Genomic DNA, 24,159 nt, shown 5'->3' on the forward strand with positions numbered 1-24,159 from the left:
TTTTGAATAGGTACACTGGCTTTCTTCACTGGACCCTACCGGGGTGAAAATGCAACAGAGCATTATGGGGACACTTATAATTTGTAGGCAGCAAAGTAACAAAAACAAGCATACCCAAAGCCCCCTAGCCAGAACTTGAAAACATTGTTTTCATGTTGGAAGAAGTGAAGAAGAAGTTGCCTATTGGTGTATGTGAATGTTGTAACGTACAGGAAACAGTAGAACATGTAATTATGTATTGTCTGGAGTGCCCCAAGGATCAGAACTGGGATACCTCCTGTTTGCCATACACACCACCTCCTTGGGTCCAATTATCCACTCACATGGCTTGTCATATCAATGCTATGCTGACAATATCTAACTATACCTGCCATTCTCACCACAGGACCCCACTGTCCCTGAGCGGATCTTGGCCTGTCTCTCTGACATATCCACATGGATGAAGGAACGCCACCTTCAACTTAACCTCTCTAAGACTGAACTCCTTGTCATCCTGGCAAATCAGTCTCTTCTTCATATCAATATCAAAATCTCCTCTTCATCTCTTACCCCAACTAAGGTCACGAGAAACCTGGGTGTCATGTTTGATGACCAGCTCTCCTTCTCTGACCATGTTTCGTCCTTCTCCCAGTTGTGTCTTTTTGCTCCATACAACATCAGACAAATCATGTCTTACCTGACTCAGTACTCCACTCAGCTCTTGGTCCAGGCCATCTCTCACCTCGACTACTGCAATGCTTTTCTGGTGGACCACCCTTCACTCACAGTGAAAGCCTTGCAGATGGTCCAGAATGCAGCTGCCTGTCTGGTTTTGATCAGCCCAAAAGGGCACATGTCACTCCACTACTCATCGACCTCCACTGGCTACCCATGGCCCGTGGTCAAATTCAAGTCACTAATGCTGCCTTCAGAGTGACTTCTGGGTCTGCACCATCTATTTCAGTTCAGACATTCCGCTTTGTGCTCCTTCTCAGCCACTGTATTCCTCCAATGAATGTCGTCTGGCATCACCATCCCTGCACACAAGACAGTCTCAGTCCAGACTGTTCTGGTCTGTGGTTCTCTGATGGTGGAACAAGCTACAAAAGTCTATTAGAGCAGGACGTCCCTCGCTATCTTCAAGAACCTGTTTTAGACTCCTCTCTTCAGAGAGCACCTCCTCTCCTAACACCTCTGACACACTAACATGTCTAACAATTACTATGAACGTTCAGTTCACCTCTTTACCTGATCTCCCTCACTTGTAAAATAGATACTAGTACTTCACACTTACACCGAGGTCTGCTACTTCACCTGTCAACAAAGTAAACTCGATCTGTTGATGAAGACTGGTGGGAAACTCCTGTAAGTGGATCATGGGCTGTAACAATCCCTGTTAACTGTGGTTTGGTCAACAAATAAACAGTCAAGTGCGATGTATTGAAAGACACGAGTCCTGGTTATCAATAAACATAATGAACAAACAATTGACAGATAAGACGAGGAGGATGGCACAGATTCTCTGAGGCGCCTACAAACTGTGTGATGAAAAACATATCTTTATGCAAGATAGGTCCGCTACAGTCTTGGCCACAGCCTGAGTCAGACTGTACCATTTCAATTTGAGGCCTGTCAGATGGAGCAATGAATTCAGTGCTTTGATGTAAATAAAAAACAAAAAAACCTGATGCAAGCAGACACATGTCATCAACTTGCATCATCCACCTGCTCCACTCTATAGAAAATGTCAGTAGTGGAACATTCTGTGTGCAGAATGTACTCTAAGTACTGTAGTCAAGTTCAGATTTGAGGTACTTGTACTTGAATTTTTTTTTTAAATTCCACTTTTGACTTCTGCTCCAGGTTTAAACTGTACCTTTTATTCCACTGCAGTTAATAGCATTTTTAATTATAATTATTAATATTGTTATTCTTATTATAGTTGTTTATTATTATAGTGCTTTTCTCTGACAGGGTGGTTGGGTTCACTTTAACTCAGCACCACAATTGTACGATATTATTACAATTTGTAACTCGCCCACTATATAGCAAAGCAGCCATTTTGTTGTACTGTTTGAATTTTTCGACTAGGGATGTCATGGTACCAGAAATTTGGTAGTCAGTACCAATACCATTGAAATTCCACGATTCTTAATATCAAATTCGATGCCACAGCAAAAAACACAAAACACACCTCCACCTTGCAGCGTGCCTCGAGAAATTGCTGTAGAAGAAGTCATCTTGCTAACACAACAAGTTAAGTGCTTACATTATCTGCAGTGTCATTTTGCTACCCATTGAGAGTGCCAGATCAATGGTAAATTCACACACACATAAGCACTTTTCTATCACACACACACTCACACACCAGTGATACATCGGGGGCAATTTGGGGTTCAGTTTCTTTCCCAAGGACACTTCAAAATGTAGACCGGAGGAACTGGGGATCGAACCACTGATCTGTTGGGACCATATTTAAGAAACTTCAGAGTATATATTAGCAAAAAGTTGTTAAGTAAGTTGTTAAGTTGTAAGTAATTGGGCTATGCTCAGAGTGGTCGCACAAAAAAAACAGATGCTGCAGCGTTTCCACCAGGTGGCTTTCTACACTCTGTTCTCACTGGGAACACTGGTGCTCAGAAGAAAATACTGCATGGACATAATACCTCACTGCGGTTACTTCCTCTGGTACCTCTGGAGTGTGGAACTTTACTGGAGGATGAACCATTCCTCCTTATAGATATTCCCTCATGTGGTGTGAGATGATGGTGGTGGAGAGCACTGTGTAACAATTCGCTCCAAAATCTCCCATAGTTCAACTGGACTCGGACCAGGTCACTGTGAAGGTCACAGCATATGATTCACATCATCATCATTCTCATCAGACCATCAGTGACCCTTGTGACCTGTTAAAGGCATCTGCATTCAGTAGGTTTCTATCCATTTGCATTACAGTATTTACATTTTCACTCACATAGTGTTGTTTCAGGGGTAAACTTTATGTCAGTAATCTTCACTTATGGCATTTACGTTTGAAATGACTTTGCTGGTGTTATTGGAGGTGAAGTATTTCAGATGGAGGTGTGTCAGGTGAGACAGTTGCTTCCTCTTTATAATGCAGCTGTTTTGTTTCCCTGTCAACAAACCTAAGGCGGTGTGGGAGCAAGAGGAGCAACTCAGGGATGTAGACAAAATTATTCTGTTGTCAAACAGAGGGAGGAGAGTGTAAAAAAACAGGAATGAGAGGCAGAGAGGTTTGTGTGTGTGTGTGTGTGTGTGTGTAGTCTATAGGGTGTTACAGTAAGATTTGACATCAATCTGAGAGAGAGTCACCTCTTCCTGGCTCTCAGTCTCTGTTATGTTGGACAACATCGTGGATGTCAACGCACACACTGGTGATTTTCTGACAGTCATGTCTTTGCGCTGCAGAGGGAGTCGGACAGTCAGACTCTACTTCTCCTGCCTCTGCTGCAGAAGGACCTCGGGGCAGCAGCACCTCTTCTAATTATTAGAGTCTCTTGTACAGAAATAGGACTCCAAATGATTTTCTCCACTTGAAAGGCATATTTTCATTTGCTCCAAATGAAAAAGGCAGATTCCTGGAGAAAGTGAGTGAGTGGAGAGCTTGAGGCAATACATAGATTCCTGCTACCACTCTGGATGTGTGTGTATGTGTGTGTGTGTGGTGTGTGTGTGTATGGTGTGTGTGTGCATGTATTAACTTGTGGGTAGTATTGTATGGATTGATTCAAATGGTGCAAATGATAAAAATGCAGTTACCTGTGTGTCCTAATGTGGGACAGGGAATGTGAGCAGCACATGTAGAGCAGAGACAGATCCAGGCTCTGGGTGTTCTCAGCACAGCGACAGGCTGCGACTCGCTCTGAGCCTCTGACTTTTACTTGGCTTTAATTAAGAACTTGGAAATTAGTGCCCTGCTGAGCTGAAAATGAGCACAGTTTAGCTTTTGGCAATATACACTTTTGTCATTTCACAATCTGTCTGTATGGCTCACATTACTGGAGTAAGGAGAAGGTGTGTGTGTGTGTGTGTGTGTGTGTGTGTGTGTGTGTGTGTATGTGCTTCTCTTTTTAAAGCCTTGAAATGTCTCTACAGCTGTGGACAGGTGGTGATACATCCAACACCTGAACATGGTGTGAACCTGCAGATGTTAGTCTGTCGTACAGGTGGTCATCTGTAATATTAACTTATAGTAACTCACCTCTGTAAAACCATATCTGGCTACTTCAACTCGTGCTACATGCATGGGCGATCAAAAAAGAGGGAGTGTACTGGACACACAGAGGTTTAACTTTTATCTGGTGTGGAGTGTTGGATATAACAGTCAGCAGACTGGAATCAGATTGTGATTATTTTGGCAGATATTGTGATTTCAGTGTGAATGGTTGTTTTTTTCATTTGCATTGGAAAAAAAATGTAAAAATAAAATGACGTGATTTTTGTTGGTCTTGTACCAAACAAACATGTTCCTTTATATGATGTGTAGGTCAGGGCGTCTCTGTAGAACCACGACACTGATGGTGCTAACAATGTAAAACAATATTGTGACACATTTTATTTTTATTAAAGAAACTGCAGCTCCTGTGATTTGGATGTTGCACTTGACCATATTGATTGATTTTAATTAATTGTGCAGCTGTAGACTCATGGCATCTGCAATATGGTTCAGACAAACTATTTTGTTCATCTGAAGTGGGACTCTTGGTCCCATTCACCACATTCACACCCACACTTTCCCCCATGACATCACTACATACAGAAAACAATATTCAGCTTTGGCACTAAAAGCCGTGAATTGGGTTTTTTTGTGTGTTTTGTAAAATTAGATCTGCTACACAATTATTGAATTCCTGAAGAAAAAAAAAAAAAGATTCCAAACCCTCTACACCAAGTGTAAAGCTCTGAGGTGGTGTGGTTGCTGTGGTTGCTGTGATCAGTCATGTGTGAAGCGTTTAGCTGTGGGTTGTGGACGCCTCCTCTCCCTCCTCTCCCTCCTCTTCAGCCTCTATTCATCCTATTGAGGCTGAATTCAGCCATCTGCAGTACAACGCATGATTAATCACACACACTCCATTTACAGATAATAAAACGCACACACTCCACCGGCGTACCATTTACTTCCTCTTCCGTGTCAAAGATCAATCAGCTCTGTCTTTGCTGACATGTCAGAGTTTTCTGAGTCGAGCTCTTCTGCTGCAGTAAGATGAAAAACACCACGATGATTAAAAAGCAAGTTGATGTCTTTCAGGGTCAGGGCACTGTGAAATCACCGCTGGGTGTGGTTAGGACACAACAGAGCACACAACTGAGTACATTCAGCCATCAGTGATGCCAGTGCATGTGATGAACACTGTGCACGTGCACCAGGTTGTAGCTGTGTCCCACTTCAGGGGCCGCATCCTTCATTGCGTCACAGCGGAGCGACTAGACTGTCCCATTTCAAAGGCTCCTTCAAATGCGTCATTCTTTTCCTGGACCATACAGGCTCCAACAGGAGGATCCTTAGTGGCCCAACTTATCCCAAGATGCATTGCGCTCCAGTAATGAAATTAATACGTCAGCACTGTTAAACGTAAGTATTGGATTCAGCTCAGTTCAGCTAATGGCACAACTGTTAAAACCGAGGACCTTAAAACCTATCGTAAAAAAAAAAAAGTTACGTGTTGTCAAGGTTGCTAAGCAAAAGGAGCAGCACTTTGCGACGCAACGGTAAGAGCGGGAACAGCTGGTGACGCGAAGCTGAAATCCTCTGTAGGGCAGACCGTCTCAGTTTGGTTCCTCTGAAGGACACAACCTGTGAACGGATACACAGAGCAGCTACTTACTAAACCTCTGTCCCAGAGAAGCAGCTTTTTCTCACAGTGACACTCACTCTGACTCTGAGGAAAAACTTGTAATAGTAAATACTAATGACTCTCTTTTTTTTTCAGGTGTGGTTCAGCAATCGAAGGGCCAGGTGGCGAAAACAAGCCGGAGCCAATCAGCTAGCAGCATTCAACCACCTGTTGCCGGGTGGATTTCCTCCCACAGGAATGCCGACACTTCCTACATACCAGCTGCCAGAGTCTGGCTACCCGACCAACAGCCTGTCCCAAGGTAGACCAGATCACACCTTCACACGGATGATAATCATGTTCTAAAGATAAACTCAGTCAGTTCATAAGTTGCTGCTGCTGCTTCATGACAAAGTTCCAACACTCGTGTTTGTTCACGTGTGTTTCCTGTCAGTTATCACCCATATATTCATTTAAACTCTATGTACATGGGATTCTCCTGCATGACATTGGAGACTGGGTTTGTCAGGTAGGCATTGTTCTGTCTGACACTGTCTTTATAAGCACCAGTGATTAGATGCAGGTCAAACATGGAGCTGCTAAAGATGTTTAGTTTATATCTTCTCCCTCAAGGCTTCAAAAACAGGATCACATGCGTAGTTCTGTAGATTTGGTCCAGACCAAGGGAACAATCAGCGATGTCTTGATTAAGTCTTTCTGGCCCCCATCCTAGTCCATACTAATATTGGGTATCTGCTGATGCTGAGTCTTATCCTATATGTAGGAGCAGAAGAGGCTGAAATGTTGATTTGTATGTGGGACATTATAATGACAGGTGTTTATTTTTTACAGGCTTCTTCATCCAGATCCAAAAGTTCTGGTTCAAAACTAATACTGTGATCACCTTAAGTTATTGATCTCACAGGAATGAAACTGTATCTGGTTCTGGACTGTGATGTGCAGTGTGAAAATAGTCCTTTAACACTTGAACAGTAATGTTACAAATCATCACAAACAAGAAGCTGAATATTTGAACACTGCTGCTCTATTACAGTCAGAATTAGACTGTAGATTTTGCCAAGCTGGAGTCACAGCAGAGCCACAAAGTCATTTTCACATTGACTCATTCAATTCAATTCAATTCAATTCAATTCAATTCAATATTATAGTGCTAAATCATAACAGACATTATCTGAATGCTATAAGTCAGGTCCAGACAGTGCTATAGAGAGAAACCAACAGTTCACCATGAGAAGCAGCTGGTGACAATTCATATGTAGTGAAACACTGACTGTGATAAAGAGGTGAGAGCTGCAGCAGCAGGCTGGGGACGACTCGGGACATCTCCATCATCTCTTCCATCATTTGATACCAACCTGAACAGTTAACAATCACCAGAATGATTTAATGTATAGCTTTAGCTTTTGAAATCACAATCTGCAGCTGGACCACAGATAGTGGACCAGGCCCACCTTCTCAAACAGTCCCAGTCATTTTGGATGTGTGGATAGCAGCAGAGTTCAGCTGAGCCACACTAACCAGCTCCTCAGTGAGCAGGAGCCTGTCACCTGGTCCAGTCCAGTCAGGTCTCACCTGAACACTCTGCTGTCACCGGCTGCTGTAACCACAACACTTTAAGAAATACTTGTGTGTTATTGCACAGAACAAGAGACCAGACTCCATGGACTCTTAGACAGTGTATCTTCAGGTGCTGAGCTACAGTATGTGTTGGTGTGTTTGCTCTGTAGATGGCGGTGGAACAGTTCACCGTCCCCAGCCCTTACCTCCATCCACCATGCACCAAGGCGGTCTATCCGGCACTGACAACGGCTCCGCCTACGGTCTGGCCTCCAACCGCCACGGCTTCTCCAGCTACTCGGACACTTTCATGAGCTCTGCGGCACCGAACAATCACGTCAACCCTGTCGGCAATGGACTCGCCCCTCAGGTAAGAGCTGCTGGAATTCAGAAACAGGTGTCCATAAGGACGTGGTTGCTTGGTAATATTAATAAAGTCAAGAATCAGGTAGATAATACTAAACAGCAGCCTCATGGATCACTGTTCTCCCAGTGAGGCCTGTTAGTCTGACATGTAGGTGGGTCAACCTGTTGGTAGCTGGACAGGATGATTTCGTGTGTTCAGTACAGACACTGGTTTACGACAGGTTAGCTCTCATGTGGGCTGGAGGTGGGAAGAGGCAGCTGGCCTCGACCAGGAGAGGAGGAGCATTAAACAACAAGTGAATACATCCATGTCCCCGCTGGTTCATCACTTTTTAGTGTCCCCTGGAAACACTGCAGCTCATGTGTTGTCAAACTGATGAAGCTGTTTTCTGAAGTTGTTTGTGTTTTGTCTGTTTGCCTGTGTTTTCTTAAGTTGTGTTGAGCTCTCAGGGCCACCGTAGGTAAATGATTATTGACTTCCTCAATAAGCGATATGAAAAAAGTAATTAATTACATTTTCCAATAGGGCTGAACAATTAATTGAAATATTATAGAAATCAAAATATGACCAAGTGCAAATATCCAAATCACAGGAACTGCAATTTTTTGATAAAGGTAAAATTAGTTACAATAGACCATAAATGAAGCGTTGTGGTGCGACACAGACGGCCTGGCCTATGAATCATATTCTCCAGATGTAAAGAAACTAGACTCAACAAAAGTCACATCATCATCATTTTTAAATTTTTTCAGTGAAAATGAAATTCCTGACTCATATCACAGTGTGATTTTTTTTGTTGTATATCGTTCAGTAACTGGCTCAGTGCTGCTTCTCAGAACAGTGACAGCTTCAGTGTCGGACATGATGTCACTGAACTGATCGATGATGTCAGAGACCAGGTCTTGATGAGTCTTTGTTTCCCTGTGGCTCAGGAGGTAGAGCGTGTGATCCACTGATTGCAAGGTCAGTGGTTCGATTCAAGATACTGAACCCCAAGTTGTATGGTGAATGTGGCTTCCACTGTTCAGGGCTTTGAGAGGTTGATAAGACTAGAAAAGAGCTGTGTACGTTCATTTACCAAATCTCTACAACAGAGGTCATGAGTGCAAAGTTATCAAGACCCTCAGGTGATACTCAGGTTATACCAGCCTCTGTAAACTGGACTTATCCTTTAAATGAAGCATCACGTACCTGTGCAGCAGGTGACGGTGTCTCATTGTAAATTACATGAGCAGTGTGGGCTGGTGTCTCTTGTGTCTCCTGTTGAGGATCTCATTAGTTGATTCACTGTCATTATCTCTGGATCATCTCTGTCCAGAACAACAATGATATTAATAGGATGTGAATGTTATTTAGAAGATTTGACTTTTAGTCAGTCGGTGCTTCATTAACTGCACACTGCTGACGGCTGAATTAGAACAATGAAATTCGACAAGTAATTGTCTCCCCGTCCTGAGACTGTGCAGTTAACGAGATCTTCGGAGCCCGCGGCTCCTCGTGGATTCTGGCTTCAACCTTTAGCCAGAAAGATTTGAAGAACAAATCCTTTCCACTCTTCAGGGGAGAAAACAGAAAAGAAATAATCTCACTGACTAATGACTGTGATCATTAATTTCAGACAGTGCGTCTCTTTCTGTAATGAACAGATGTTGCTGTCGGTTCAGGCTGCTGTAATGAAACATAGCTGATATCTCAGGACCGCGTCCTGTAGTCTTCATGTTTCCAGTGGTGAACTGGATCCACTGAGTCAAACTGGACCATAAAAAACCTGGTGGTTACACAGAGCTCTTTGAACAGAATGACTGCAGTCGACTTTCTGGATTCCATTTGTATTGGTGATCAGTAAATTGATCTACTGATCAGTTTAGTGATCTGTAGCAGAATGTGTCAAACTGATTAACCGGTTTGGATACTACTGGTTTGAATAGTTTCTATTTCTCCAGATTCTTTGATGTCTGCATAAATTACGATTTTGAGAAATGAAATGGTTTTTGATCTCACCTGTCCCTCACCTGTCCCCATGGACATGAATATAGAGTTATCTCTGTGTCACCAAACTTCATGTGATCAAACATTACATCAGTAGAATAAGATTCATTAATGTGTTTTTTCTTTTAGAAAATTAATAACTGCTTTACAGCTGATTAACTTCAAGAATAAATCAAGTTCTTTTGATGGGCACCAGCAGAATGTCTTCACATCTCACTGGTGGAGGAAACTCCAGGCAGGAAAACTATGACCTATGAATCAGTGAATAAAATGTGAACTGAAGATGAAAGTTCACTCCTGACTCTGGAATCTGTAACATCACTCAAGGTTCACTTACTCTGAAAGACTAGACTTTCAAATATGGTAGAACAAGAGTTGCCTTTGAAAGCTCTGGAAAAAGCCAGTAAGTGGACCTTGAATTAAAGGGCCAGTGTTCATGAGATTCTATCAGAAGAAATGCAACACAATATTCATAATTATGTTTTCATTAGTTAGTGTGTTTAGAACGAGCCCTTCATATCTACACTGGGAGCAGGTCTTCTTCCACGAAGCCGCCATGTTGTACCACCACGTCTCCAGAGCGGACAAACCAAACACTGGCTCTAGAGAGGGGCTTCGTGTTTTTACGTTACCTGAAGGCTACCATAGATTCTCCTACATGCTATGAAAAGGAGGGGGGAGGAAGGGTTAGGGGTCTTCAGCACTAGATGTCACTAAATCCTCCGCACTGGTGCTTTAAGGCTTCTTATGTCAAAACATGTAAAGTATCTCATGTTTGTGAGATATTAGAGAACAGTTTCACTGATAAGGCACAAACAAAGGCTGATATATTTGTTAACTTGATATCTGTAAATGTTAGAATGGACCAGTTTCCTGTCAGGAGCCCTGACCAACAACAGAACTCGGGTGTGTGTGTGCATGCTGCTTCAGGTAAAGGTCGTTTGAGTAGGAATGAAACTCGTGACCTTACGAATCACACGCTTCCTCCCCACTGAAGCAAACCTCGCTAAGAGGCTACATCAGAAATCCATTGATCAGGTAAACAAGTCAAAACCACTTTAATGTTTGTGAGGTCACTGGTAGAAATCATCAGTCATCAGTGACCTAATTAGTGAAGCTGAACGAAGCGAGACTCATGTAAGTCTTTCCTGCCTCTTACAAGAGTGACGAGCTGTGTGTTTAAAAGCAGACTGAAAACCTTTCTGTTAATGTCCATGTGTGTGTTTTGCATGTGTGTGTATCTGCTGTGTGTACACATTGTGTGCATTATGTTTAGCACACTGAACCTCCTCTGTAATGAAATGAAATGCACTACAGATTGCTTTGCTTTCCGTTGCAACATCGCCTGAGCCAGGTTCCAGTTTTTGCCAGACAATCCTCTTTGCCCGCCTCCTGTGTGGCAGCACAGCGGCATTACTCAACTGAATGAGGGGGCTGTGGTTCTCCTGCCCGGCGCTCCCAAGAGTTATGTGCCTATTGGACAATTCTCCACTTCACCATTTACATCCAGTGTGTGTGTCCTTTATGTTGCAAGGTGCACAGTGATGGTGTAAAGGTCACAAACCTGCCGTTAATATTTTTCTTTTAGTAACCATGACGACAGTCTGTCCCTGACAACAACAACCAAACCATAGTCACTGTGTAAAGATACCAGACAGGATCAGTTTTTGTTTGGGGGGGGGGGGGGGGCTCCACATGAGGCTGTGTGCTCAGGACGGACCAGAACAGACCACATATCTTATATGCTCATATAAGAACACAAACACTGGCCACTGCAGCCCAGTAACACCAAAAATAAGATGGAAATTACAAAGAGAGAGCTGCAGTTACTCCTCTACAGATTTAATTCCAGTTTTCTCTGATGAGAGGAAAAAAGATCAGCTACAAGAGACAACAATACATATATACTGAAAAGCAGGAGGGTGAGGATTAGTGAGTGAATGAAACAAAATAACCCTAACCCCCCAGGGTGATCTGCTTGGAGACAGAGGATGATGAGGAGGAAGACCAAGCTCCTCCATGGGATGTATCATCTGCAGACAGAGGAAAAGCCTGAAGGACAGTACAGAGGCTCTGATCATGACAGCACAAGAACAGGCCTGAAGCACCAGATCCATTGAGGCAGGGCTCCACCACAGCAGACAGGACCGGGGTGCAGACTGTGCAAAGATGTCCCTGAGACAGTCCAGCACAGGGAGCAAGGCTGGGACAGCAGAATCTACGTCTCAAAATGAAATGCTTCATTTTAGAAAAATGGAACAGAAAGTGTAGTTCCTTCACGTACAGCTTAAACTCATATCCCTCCCCCACTCCCCCACGTCCTGTATCCTTCAGACTATTACTGACTGTGTGTGTGTGTCGCTCACTTTTGCGCACAGAAACATAATTCTCAAATTTAGAGGTTATAAATCCAGACCTATTGGTCCGGATTATGATAGGACTGCGTCCATGTCCGAAGCCAGTCAGCCTATTAGCGAGCTTGGGTGTACAGGAACATCATGCAGAGTATAGATTAGAAAGACACACCGCCTGTTGTCGACCGAGAGTCGACAACAGGGCTGAGATCCTGTGAGACTTCAGGTTCCAGACCGACAAACAGCTGCTGGTGAACCAAGCAGACAAGGAGCAGGAGAGGGCAGCGGTGACAGATGTGGCTAAAGGAACAGCTGGAACAGATGTGGACTGTGAAAGAGACACACACACACACACACACACACACACACATTGGTGGCTGTTGGAGAATTATTGGACCAATCAGAGTGCTGTAGGTGGATGAAGAAGATAAAGCACTAAAGTACCAGCAGAAAAAACCGTCAGAACAGAGCAGATCACGTGAGTCGACTGTGGAAAAAAATCCTATCAAATGAAAAGGAGAACAGCTGCAGTTAGTTGGTTTGGTTGAGATTGTGTTCTCTACCGACATGCCATGAACGCTGCTGCATTCTGTATCATTGTCCCCTCAGTCTGCTCTGAATGGCTCAGAGTCCCAGCTGAAGATTTTCCATTATGGGTTCACTGCCGTTGACCCTTTCATCATGTTCCCAGGCATTTACATGAGATAACAATGTAGGGCGAATTTCCTAAGATCCCACTTCAAAATTGCAGGAAGACCACATGCTGTACGTCTGACAGGCAATAATTCAATTTGAAACAGCTATATTGCATTTGGAATGTAATTCACACACGGCATTTCTGCGCCTCCTCCTCTCAGATTGAATGGGAAAGAATTAGAGGCTGACTTTCATGTGGAGATGGAGTGTGCAGCCAATTCCAAGTCTTGACAGAAAGACAAAATGACAGTATGAGACGCTGTCCCTGTGATGGCACTGCATGTGTAAATAGAAACCCTTTTCACAGCTTTACCATCACAGTTGTAACCCCCCCCCCCCCCCCAAGAAAGCCTGCAAAATAAAGCTTTTTATTTTCAACTACACTTTCTGACAAATTCCCATAAATCTATTCTGCTGCAGAGCTGAGAGAGTGGTGAGGAGTTTTCCTTCAGCCGGACCACTAATCCCTCTCTGTCAGGTCAGACAACTTAGTGACCTGCCACTGAAGATGAAACTATTACTTCCCACAGTGACCCCAACACATCAACACATCACACAGTGAAGCAGAGCACATTTCTCCTCTCGCTCTCATTTCCTCTCTGGTTTGTTGTGAGAGGAAGATTTAGCCTGCTTTGGAATGGTGGAGCTCTCTGGCTCGCTATTTGATGTCGGGGTGAGAGATAGAGAGAGAGAGAGAGAGTGGGCGAGTAAGGATAGAATAGAGTGGGTTTCAGTGTTGGGGGATCAGAGCTGCTTTGGTTCTCCAGCTCTGTCTCTTTGATCCATATCCCCAGGCCTGCCTGCCTGCCTCGCTAACTCAGGCCTCTGCTCGTGATTCCTGACAACTGTCGGCCTGAGATAAGGAGGTGGGGTGGGGGAATGTGGGGGGCCTCTTCTACCGCCCTACCCCCCACGTCCACCCCCCGCACCCTGCACCGCTGCACTTTATACACGTCTATTAACATTAACAATAACCTCTCTTTAAAAAGTGAGCAAATGTGTTGAATTATATTCAAGAAGCCTGAGCACACAGGGACCCCTATGCACCCCCGCCACCCCGGACACCCCCACCCAACGCCCCGTAAAAAATATACAAATAAAAGCTCCACCATTTCTATGCCTGTCCTCCTGCAGCCCCCAGTTCAGAGTGTGTTGACATGGCTGTGTGCACCTGAATGTCAATGAGTGCGGTGCCTAATATTAGTCTCAGCTGCTATTAGACTTTGCAGTACTAAGCCCTTTGACTGGGCACGCTGTCAACTGGCACGCTCCCATGTCAACAAATCAAAAAGGATGAGCACATATATTTACATCATTCCCATAATGAGGAGTGGAGTGGGGGCAGGGGGGTAGATGTTAATTAGAAATCGCCTGAAAAACAGACACTGCTTCGTTTTGGCAAGTATCAAAGCGAGGAGCTTTGTAGCAAATAAATAAATAAAGACCTACTGAAGAAATCTGTCAGGAAGCAGAGGAATTTAAATCAGAGCCACTGATGGAATGTTTGTAGGATATATTCTTCTTTATTTATCACCGAGTGTGTTCTCCTCTGAACACAGCCCAGGGTGCTGTCTGACTAACTGAGTGGGTAGAGAAGTGTTAAGCCCCTCCACTTCCTGTGGTTTGAGTTGACGGTAGGCGTTGGCTGGCTGCAGCGCACTAACAGCTACAACCTGAAAGTTACATCTGCTCTTTTATTTATGTGCTTACTTTTACACCACCATGACAGACAATACTTGATTCTGATTGGCCACAGCGTGAGCATTATTTTCAGATATGATCACTTCTCTCAGAGTTGAAGATCAGAATCCTTCCTATCTTAGCCGTTAGCAGGCTAAAGCTAGCTATAGCTAGCTACAGTTCGCTTACTGGCTCCACATAAAAAAATCGAATCTAAATAGTTTTACACAGAGAAGTCCCTTGAAATGTGTAGGACAATATGTTAACACTAGGAGTGGGAGCAGCCAGGAACAAGCTGTGGGTGTCCTCAGGTACAGAGATCAGCCTGTGGACTTTAGGCTTGTGAAGGTTTCCGGTTTCAGGTCTACTTCCTGTTTACTTTCTGTGCCTGGCTGGATGCCTCATTTCTTTTGGCAACTGGGTTGAACTTTGACCACTGCGCTCATGCGAACTCGACGAAATAACGTGTTTCAGAGTGGTGCCATCAAGACCTGTCACTCTCACCTGTAGAAAACATGAGTATTTACATATACACTAACTGATATAGTATATTTAAATGTATATTCATGGACATTATTTGCCCATTACATGTCGACACTGTACAAGTGGGAATTCTGCTCTGACTATGTTACCAAAGGAAGGAGTCAAACCATCAGGACTTCCTGTTCACAGTTCATCATAATGGACCAAAGGTCAGTGTAGGAGAAACATTGACCTAATGGTGATGATAGATAAAAGGTCAATGGGTCACCAAAATCAGCAGGAATCACAGAACACAGACAAATGTTCGATCAAATACACTGTGGGTCTGATACAGAAAAAATAAAGGATAAATAAAGATTTATATGCTCACCTGTGGTGGTTTTTCAGACCATTCGACAAAGCAATATTTCACAGAGCCAGGTCCAACCGAGAGGTAGAAATCTGTTCTCACATTTAAGTGGAATGACATTATGAAAGGAGAAAACCCAGCTTTGTTCACATAACATCACTCAGTGGAAACAGAACATTCACTGTTGAGTTTTGTTGACTTTTCTAATAAATCTCCTCTATGTTGCACAAACCTGTGACGGGAACCTGGATACTGTTGTGCCAAACAGACAAACAGATATTTCTACTGTCAGTCTGTCTGTCTGTGTGTAGACATGTTGCTGTCCGTCTCTCTGTGGTGATTTCAGGACCCAGCTGTTTGACAATATAGTCCATATAGTTTTTGTGAGTAACGTGAATAAGTGCACCTTGAGTTGAGATAATGTCAGCCACATAATTTCAGTGTCCTTCAACGGTTTTCTGTTGCCGGCGGAGATAATGTTTGAAGCTGACATGTCAGCATCTGTCAGTACAAACCTCCAATATTTCATTGGTAGCTGCCGCTTTGATAACACTCACCAAAGTCACTGTCATTTGTCTGTGAGTTTAACCGGTTCACTCAGATAAGGTGATATGATGTTTGTTGTTTGTTGTTGCAGCTCTGAATATTTAAATATTTCTTCTTTGAATGTCTTTCTTCATCTCCGATGGGGGATTTGTCATTTTCAGGATTACAGCCTCTGACAAAAAAACATATCTGCTTATAGTAAAATGGCATAAACTGATTGCATAATTACCTCGGATTGCATCAGGATTCTGCATTCAACACTGACGTGCTCAGTGTGCTTTCCAATTACTGTGACTGAAGAGTCCATGGAGGACAGTGATAGATCCTGTCTGACACCAGCAGCATCTCAGCATCAGCCTTAATCCCAGTCGCTGTATCCGCCTACAGCAGAAACTCAGTCTGACACTGTGAGGTACATCATCATGTTTCAAATGCACATATCATGTAGTGTAGTGGAAGTTAACGTCAAGGATGATGTGTTGATTTCTCAGACCTCTCACTATGATCTAGTCAGTCTCATGTATGACCACAGCTAGGATGCATTGTTATTAAAGAATAGTGACCTAGTGGTGAATGAGACAGTCTGTAAAAACCGACTTGTCAGTGCTCTCTGGTGGACAAACTTTGCCATAAAATCTGTGTTTCTAATATAACTTTCAGTCGTGTACAGTAGGACATGGGTCACCTAGCTCCTCACTGTGAGCAGAGACTCCAATCCAGGGTGGACCCAAACACTGACACACAGGCAGCCTGATGCGGTGAAGTAGCTGCACTGGATGATCACAGATTTATAGGGAGAGGGGAGACCAGCGGGGAGGGAAGCTCAGGTGACTGCAGAAAACAGGTAAGCAGATAGATACGATGACAGGAAGTTCATGGGGATCTGATGGGTGGATGGAGAATGGCAGGTCTGGAGAGCTGAAGGGACAAACATGACCAGGGAGAAATAGACAGGGACTGGAGACGGGGCCGAAGGCAACTGAGCGGCATCTAACCTGATCCCGGGCCTGCTGGAGAGGAGCGTTGTGAAGCAGCTGATCGCTGTCCTCACTGAGCCTTTGAATGGGGTATAAATGACCTTAAACACATATTTCTGCATTGACATTTCTTGTCTCTTATTACTATATGCAAACATATATTTGTCGTAAACTGGACGAGGCAGAGTGGCAGCCACAGAGTTCCAGCAGGTCGTATGAATTTCCATGATCGTCTGATGAGTTAAACATCACTTACTGTTTCCCCCAGTTGGATATTTGTATTTTGCATGAAGGCAGCCACATGCACGGATCGACTCTAAAAGATGCTTGAGCCCCTGTCTGAGGCTTTTGTGGCATAATGTGAAGTGGATCTAGGAGTAAATCAAAGTATAACATGTCATTTCCTGTTTGCAGTAGGCGGCGCTATGGCTGAACATTGGCAAGTCAATGTCTAAAGGGCGAGGCTTTTATCAAACGTGGACTTTGGGGCAGATTTAACAACGTTTATTTGATCGACGACTTTCAGTCTCATGGCGAAACTTCCAAATCTGCTGCGCCACCATGAGAACACCATCTGATGTGAACTCATCAACTTCTTCAGGCTTTTATGACAACATCTAGTTCATGAAAGTATAGAAATAGTCATGTTTCCAGTAGGTGGTGCTGTGACTACAACTGACCCTAATAACTTCTATTGGTTTTGTATTGTTTAGTCTGGCCGTGCCATATCGTTGTATTTCATTTTAATCAGATCGACATCATATCAGCTCAGTCTAATTTAAAGACCTTTGTGATGTTAAATTGCGAAGCTTTTGGGTTTTCCTTTAACGCCCTGCCTTTGGCGCCGCAACGAATTTTAATGTTTCACCATGAAAAATGAACTTGTTATAAGTCCAGAACACATCATTCAAACTGCCCCAAACTTTATATGTTTGATAAGAGTCCTGGCCTGAACAAATCTAAATAGCAATATTCAGTAATAAATATAGTGCACCACCTGATGGTGACAGGAAATGTCATGTTTTACAATTTGATGTATTTAAGATGATTTTTTGTTTATTTGTATTGTTTTGTGTCGTTTCTTGGGTCAGTTGCTTCTTCATCACACACCATGGTCGACATTGTTTGTTAGGGGTAAATAGTTATTTGTATTGTGTATGTTATTGTTGAGCTGTTTTTAGCATTGGAAGTATTTATGTAGTAAATAGTTTGTAAATATGATTGTATTTGTAAAATTCATGGTGCACTCCTTTGGACATATGAAAAGTGATGGAAGTAGATTTGTGAAGAAACTCTGCCTTCTGTCACACACAGTTTGTCCGTTCTGTAAAGTTAAGGCGAAGGGAGGGGTTTCAGGAGGGGTTAGAGCCGATAAGTTTGTGGTTTGTAGCATCGTCACCTTTAGCATTGAGCTCACAGTACCTGATTTTAAAATCCCTACATGAACTTTCTGCTCACTGTTTTAAATCTCAGCACCAAACTAAGCACCAAGCTGAACACACAGATAAGTGGGAGGATGTACGGGACAGTGTTGGTGTGTTGAGAGGCTGAGGGCCAGATCTGAAAGGAGGTGATGATACTGTGTGGCTTAGAGATAACTGTAGCACATCTGGACACCTCTGTTCTCTTCATCTCTTCATCTGGTAAAAACTCCTCACTGTTTGAGACGGGGGTTTATCACCTTATCCACCTTCTGTCTATCTGTGTGTGTGTGTGTGTGTGTGTGTGTGTGTGTGTGTGTGTTACATTTCACCACCTGTCATCCTTCAATGACCTTGACTCACTTACAAACATCAATTTTTTTCTTTTCTGAACTCTTCGTGTGTCTGGTAAATCTGTGGCAGGTAGTGTATCCATGGAAACAATTATATATAACAGCTGACAGAATGCTCTGAGCTGAACTACACATGGTGCGATGGTGACAGTCATTAGTTACATCCCAACACTGTTTCAATCACCCAGTCAGAGATGTGGGAGATACCAACAGACCCATTTAACAATGTGGTCTTTAACAAATACACAATCTAACCCACACGTGTATTTCATCCATCAGGATCCATCGGATCCAGTGTGTCTCGCCCCTCTCTGTGGCAGCAGGCATCCACCCCACCTGTGGCTGTGGTTCACATGTAGTGCAGCATTTGAAGCCTGAGGCCTTGACTCTACTAACTTGTATGGTGCCACCCAATATTACTAAGTCATACCGCACACTGTGTACACAGTTAGCTGCTTGAACGTCCATATAACGACATGGACGGACATGATGTCTGCAGCTGGTTAATTACAGTAAATCCTCTGTAGGAGGAACAGCAAAGACAGCTGTAGCATTGAAATAGAGAATGTAAGTGAACAACAGCTGCTAGCAAAGACAACAAGGTCAGTAACACTGTAATTCATTATCTTGTTTTATACAACAGTTCCGATCAAGTAATGTGATTGGACGAGAGGCATGCCATGAGTGCTGATATAGAGTACAACAGCACAGGGACTTTTAACTATGTATCACTCGGATTTACAGATGTTCTATTAACCATTAATCAGTGTCACATTAACGTTCGTTATGTCTCTTACATTGTTACAAACTTTGCAAAGATGAAAATATTTCCAGAAATAACATTTGAATCAAATGATGTCTGGTCGTCAGGGGATGAAGGGAAGAAGCCTGGATACTTCAGCTCACACCTGAGGTAACGTGTAGATAAAGTAGCAAGCTAGTGTGCAGGTCAGGAAAATGTTTATGTGTTGCTTAGCAACAGTCCAGTACCGGTCCAATTGCGGAACTTTTTGCATTGGCGTCGTCAAATAAACAATAAGCAAACAAATCATAATCTGTTTAACTTATTTAACTACTATGGCGGTCCTAGCAAGGCTGTGATTACATCATGACCTCAAGTGTGATATTGCTTAAGTATTCACCACTGGTAGTCGAGGATGATCGGAGCCAATCAGGAGAGACCGTGGGTGTCTACGTCATTGTTTCCAAAGGTCTCAGTTTCTGTCTGTCCAGAATACAACACAAGCCCAGAGTATTCAAAATGAAACACAACCGCAGAGTTTTTGAGATAAAACACAAGCCCAGAGTTTTAAAAAAATAATACAACTCCAAAGTTTTCAAAATAAAACACAACTCGAGAGTTTTCAAGATAAAACACGGTCAGCAGCGTTTGCAAAAGTCTCTGTTTTCAGGGCTCGAAAATTCGTGTGGACTGAGGAGGGAACATAGCAAAAGAGATGCATTTTAAAACGTATATGTAGTAGGATGTAGCGTAGGACGGAGTGTGGCTGTAGCCTCAGGGTGCTGCACTGGATGGAACCAATAAGTGAGCTGAGCTGGCTGCAGTTATTGGGTTGGGGGATACCTGGGTCCTTGTAGCTGTCTTGCCGTCTGGTAACTTCACCCCTGATCACCTTCCCACTCTTTGCCACCTTTGTTGGTTTCTCTACTGACCACCTCGTACAGACACATATGCCAAAGAATGATGACTACAGCACCTGGCTGCTCTCAGTCAGATGGTGGACTTGGTGCTTGTCTGTGGAGGGGCTGTTTAGTTCTGGTTAATGTTAATAATTGTTTTGCATTTTGATTTAAATACTTCTGTTGTCTCCAGGTTATTTTTTATTTCTGCTACTGTCCCCATATGACATGCACTGTGTATGAGTTGTGTGTAGAGTTTTGTTTATTTGCTGTAAAAATACATGTGTAGGATCAACACAATATTATCCCACTAAGTCAAGTGAAAACACTTATTGATTAGTTTTGATTATTGATTAGTGATTGATAAGCTGAGTGCAGCCTCTTGCATTATGTTGCCTGTGATAATGAAACACATGGTGTTAGTGGGCCCCTACTCTGTGGTCTGAGAGATACTCAGCACTGGAGGTTCACAACAACAACCAGCAGATCCCGGCTTCATCAGAACAGCTGAGCTCAAACTATTTGTCTGAAATGTTTATTTATGTGTCGTGTTCATTTACACTTCTGCTACCAGCTTCTTCTTAATCCCAGTACCATTTGTAGATGAATCATGTGTCAGCTGAGGCCTCGGCTCTCAGGACACATCCAGTAACATCAGAGCAGAGGAAAACTTTAAAGCTCACACACAAACGTCTGACAATTCTGTCTGACTGTGGAAGTAGAGTTTAGATTTTAAATTAGTAAGATTAGCTTTAACTTTATTGATTTAACAAAGTTAAATTATTAAAAAATAAGTTAAATACTAAATCAAAGTTGACTGATTAAAGTTGTAATCAAAAGTAATCAAATGTAATCCATTACTTTGATGATGTACTTAGTAATCTGTCACCTATTACACTTCAAAGTTACCTACCCATCACTGCTGAAAACAGCTTGTTTATGAGAGTAAACAACATGGCGCTGACTGTCTGAGTGCTGAGTTGGTGTGCAGCGTGCGAAGTGTAGATTATGTGTAGAGTCTGTCCTCTCGTGTCTCTCTCAGAGGGAAAGTGAATGAGGGTCTTATTGTTGAATTCTTCCTTTAACATCATCAGTGTCAGGAAGCAGCTCAGCGACCAACGCTGACGTCACTACCAGCAGCAGATCGTGACTGGGTTTACTGGCCTCTGTGGATCACGTCACTGTTCAGAAAGAATCTATGAAGTAATACACAATATCAGTTATATCATTCCTGTCATGTGTGATATTAGTTTGAGGACTTACACCTCAGCTCCTCTCTGTCACCAGGATGACCCTGCTGCTTTCTTCTGTTTCAGTTCCCAAAATATTTCACCCCCTAATCCAGGCACCTTTAATTGATGTGTGTGAGCTTATGCTAAATATGAAGATTTGAATAAATTCCACTTTCAAGCAGCACAATGGGCTGCTCTGCAGTGACAGACCACCCCCTTGTTGCCCTGAATAGAAGCGTTTGGCTGCTGGAAGCCCCTCACCTCCTCACCCAAGTGAAGCTTTGACATCTCCTGGGGTCCATGTGCTTCATGACCCTCTGTGCTTGTCTACCAGGTTTTCAAGTCCTTTCAATCACTTAAAAACCATTGTCCCAGAACAAAGAACACATGGAGGATCCTGTTAGAAATATTGTTTGTCAATCAGTTCTCATATCTACAACTTCATTTCTATAAATAACAACATTTACGGCAGTTTACAGGTTCATGGACTGTACAGAGTGTGGCACTGCTCATGTGTTGTGTCTCTCCAGCAAAATAAAGACACTTTACTATTCTTCAAGCTTTATCCTATATGTGGCTAACATTTGAAGTTTGCCCCGAGAGCAGCACATGAACATTCCCGTGAAAAGGTTCATCCTCTGGGGACAATGTGAGGGCAGTTTGTGTGTTGGGGGATGAGCTCCCTTGTGATCATTGTTAATATTTTGGTGTCATTAAAGGAAAAGCTCATCCGGTCATAAGAATGACTAAACATCAGTGTGATGAATATTCAGTGCAGGTTTCATGGTGAGCTGACCACTGGTTGTTTGAAGAAGCCTTCTCTCTGTGTTCGCAGGTGATGAGCATCCTCAGTAACCCCAGCGGCGTTTCCTCGCAGCCGCAACACGACTTCTCCATTTCACCGCTCCACAGCGCCTTGGACTCCTCTCCATCCAACGCCATCTCAGCCAGCTGCAGCCACCGTTCAGCCGAGGCCTCCATCAAGACGGTGGACAGCCTCCCGTCATCCCAGTCCTACTGTCCCCCCACATACAGCACCACCAGCTACAGCATGGACTCAGCTGTGGCAGCCGCCGGCTACCAGTACAGCCAGTACGGCCAGAGTGAGTCCTGCTAGACCAGACTAACCAAGAGCAACATTTAATTCTAACATTTCTGTGTTCTTCTCTGTCACTTACTGAGACAGCTCAGTTAAATCACTGCATAAACGACTCAGGGTTAAAAAGAATCCACATTTATCTACAAATATCATATTCTTATGTGCATTCTACCCCACACACTGCATCTGCAAACTCAATGAAAACTGCAGTACACACTTTGACAAAGCCCTGCTCCCAGCAGATCTGGCCCTTGGTGTCTAGAGCCACACAATGAGGAAAGACTGACTGCTACAACAGCTGTGCTGAATAGTTTAGGGCCAGTTTTATAAATACATTCTTTGTAGAAACAAAAGCTGAAACTGTGACCTGGAATTCAAAGGAAAAAACATTTAGTTTTAATAGATATTATTGTCATCATTTTGACCAACACACCTGCCGATCAGCGTCACAGATGTATTCAGGAGAGCAGACATTGTTTTCCAACATGGCCCCCCATTCGTTCCTATGAAAGTTTCTCACTGGGCACAAACGCCAATACCGGTTTCAAGACTTTGCTGTTTCAGGGACTTCCTCCTGCTGGCTCCCACACACATTCATTAATACTGATATGGCTCGCTTTACTAGCCCAAATCAATCAATTATTGATGATAGAAAGAGTCATTTTGCAGTGTATGTGAGGAAAATGTTTTGCAGCCATTTTCTTTCTTGTTGAGTATGAGCAAATCTTGGGCCGGTGTGCAGTTCTGACTAAAGACACTACTGTAGACCAGAAGCATGTCCCAGTCCAGCTCTGCTCCACAGGACCTGTGCTGCACACCTCCATTATTTCAGAGATGATGCTGAAACAGTTTTTCAGTGCACCACTTTTACAGTGAAACAGGTTTAAAGTGAAAGTTTTACAGTGAAACAGTATCACTGTCACTAACTCCCATCCTGTGTATTTTAAAATCTTGCTTTCTACAGTCCGTGAGCGGTGAATGTTGAATGTTGGCGCAGGATGAAAAAGTGAGGTGGAGAACGCGGCTACAGCCTCAAGGATAATTAAAGGATAGTTCAGGTTCATTGAGTCTTTAATGTCAGTGTGTGATAATGACTCTGATCAGAGGACACCTGGACCAGAAACTGACTCAGCATAAATAAATTGATAATCAATATGGTCAGTGACATCACATTAATAGGAGTCAGGTTATGAACTAAAAACATTTGTATAAGAAAACGATGCTGTGATGTGAAGTTTGTGGCTTGCCCCCCCCCCCCCCTTCTAGACAGATTTACCAGTTTACTTGAGACATTTGACTCCTCTCTTGTTCTAATTCAGGAAGCTCCTGACAGATTAAAGTACACACTGTCAAAGTAGCTGAGGTGTGTGTGTGTGTGTGAGTGTGTGCGCACCTGTGTTTGTACATGTGTGCACACGTTTGAATGTGCGTTATCAGATGAGCTCTATCTTGGAGGCAGAGGACTCTCAGTGTGACTGCTCAACAGGGATTTAAGGTATAAACCTGGCTGACAGGAAAAACAGCTTCCTTTAGAGGCCTCGCTAAACCCTCGTGAGACACAAACACACACACACACACACACACACACACACACTCTGCTCCCCCACCAGCTGTCTGGGT

At 43.3% G+C, this 24,159-nt stretch overlaps 1 protein-coding gene across 2 annotated transcripts in view; it reads left to right on the forward strand.

Moving 5' to 3' along the window:
• LOC130175549 (paired box protein Pax-7-like) overlaps positions 1-24,159 on the forward strand; it is a 57,978-nt gene that overhangs the window by 29,198 nt on the left and 4,621 nt on the right. For both annotated transcript variants that reach the window (XM_056386101.1, XM_056386102.1), the window contains exons 6-8: positions 5,931-6,096; positions 7,523-7,722; positions 22,276-22,543. In XM_056386101.1, the coding sequence (XP_056242076.1) occupies positions 5,931-6,096; positions 7,523-7,722; positions 22,276-22,543 (634 nt within the window). The remainder of the gene's footprint in view (positions 1-5,930; positions 6,097-7,522; positions 7,723-22,275; positions 22,544-24,159) is intronic.

The sequence above is a fragment of the Seriola aureovittata genome, chromosome 9, assembly GCF_021018895.1.
Source record: "Seriola aureovittata isolate HTS-2021-v1 ecotype China chromosome 9, ASM2101889v1, whole genome shotgun sequence".
NCBI classification, from domain to species: Eukaryota; Metazoa; Chordata; class Actinopteri; order Carangiformes; family Carangidae; genus Seriola; species Seriola aureovittata.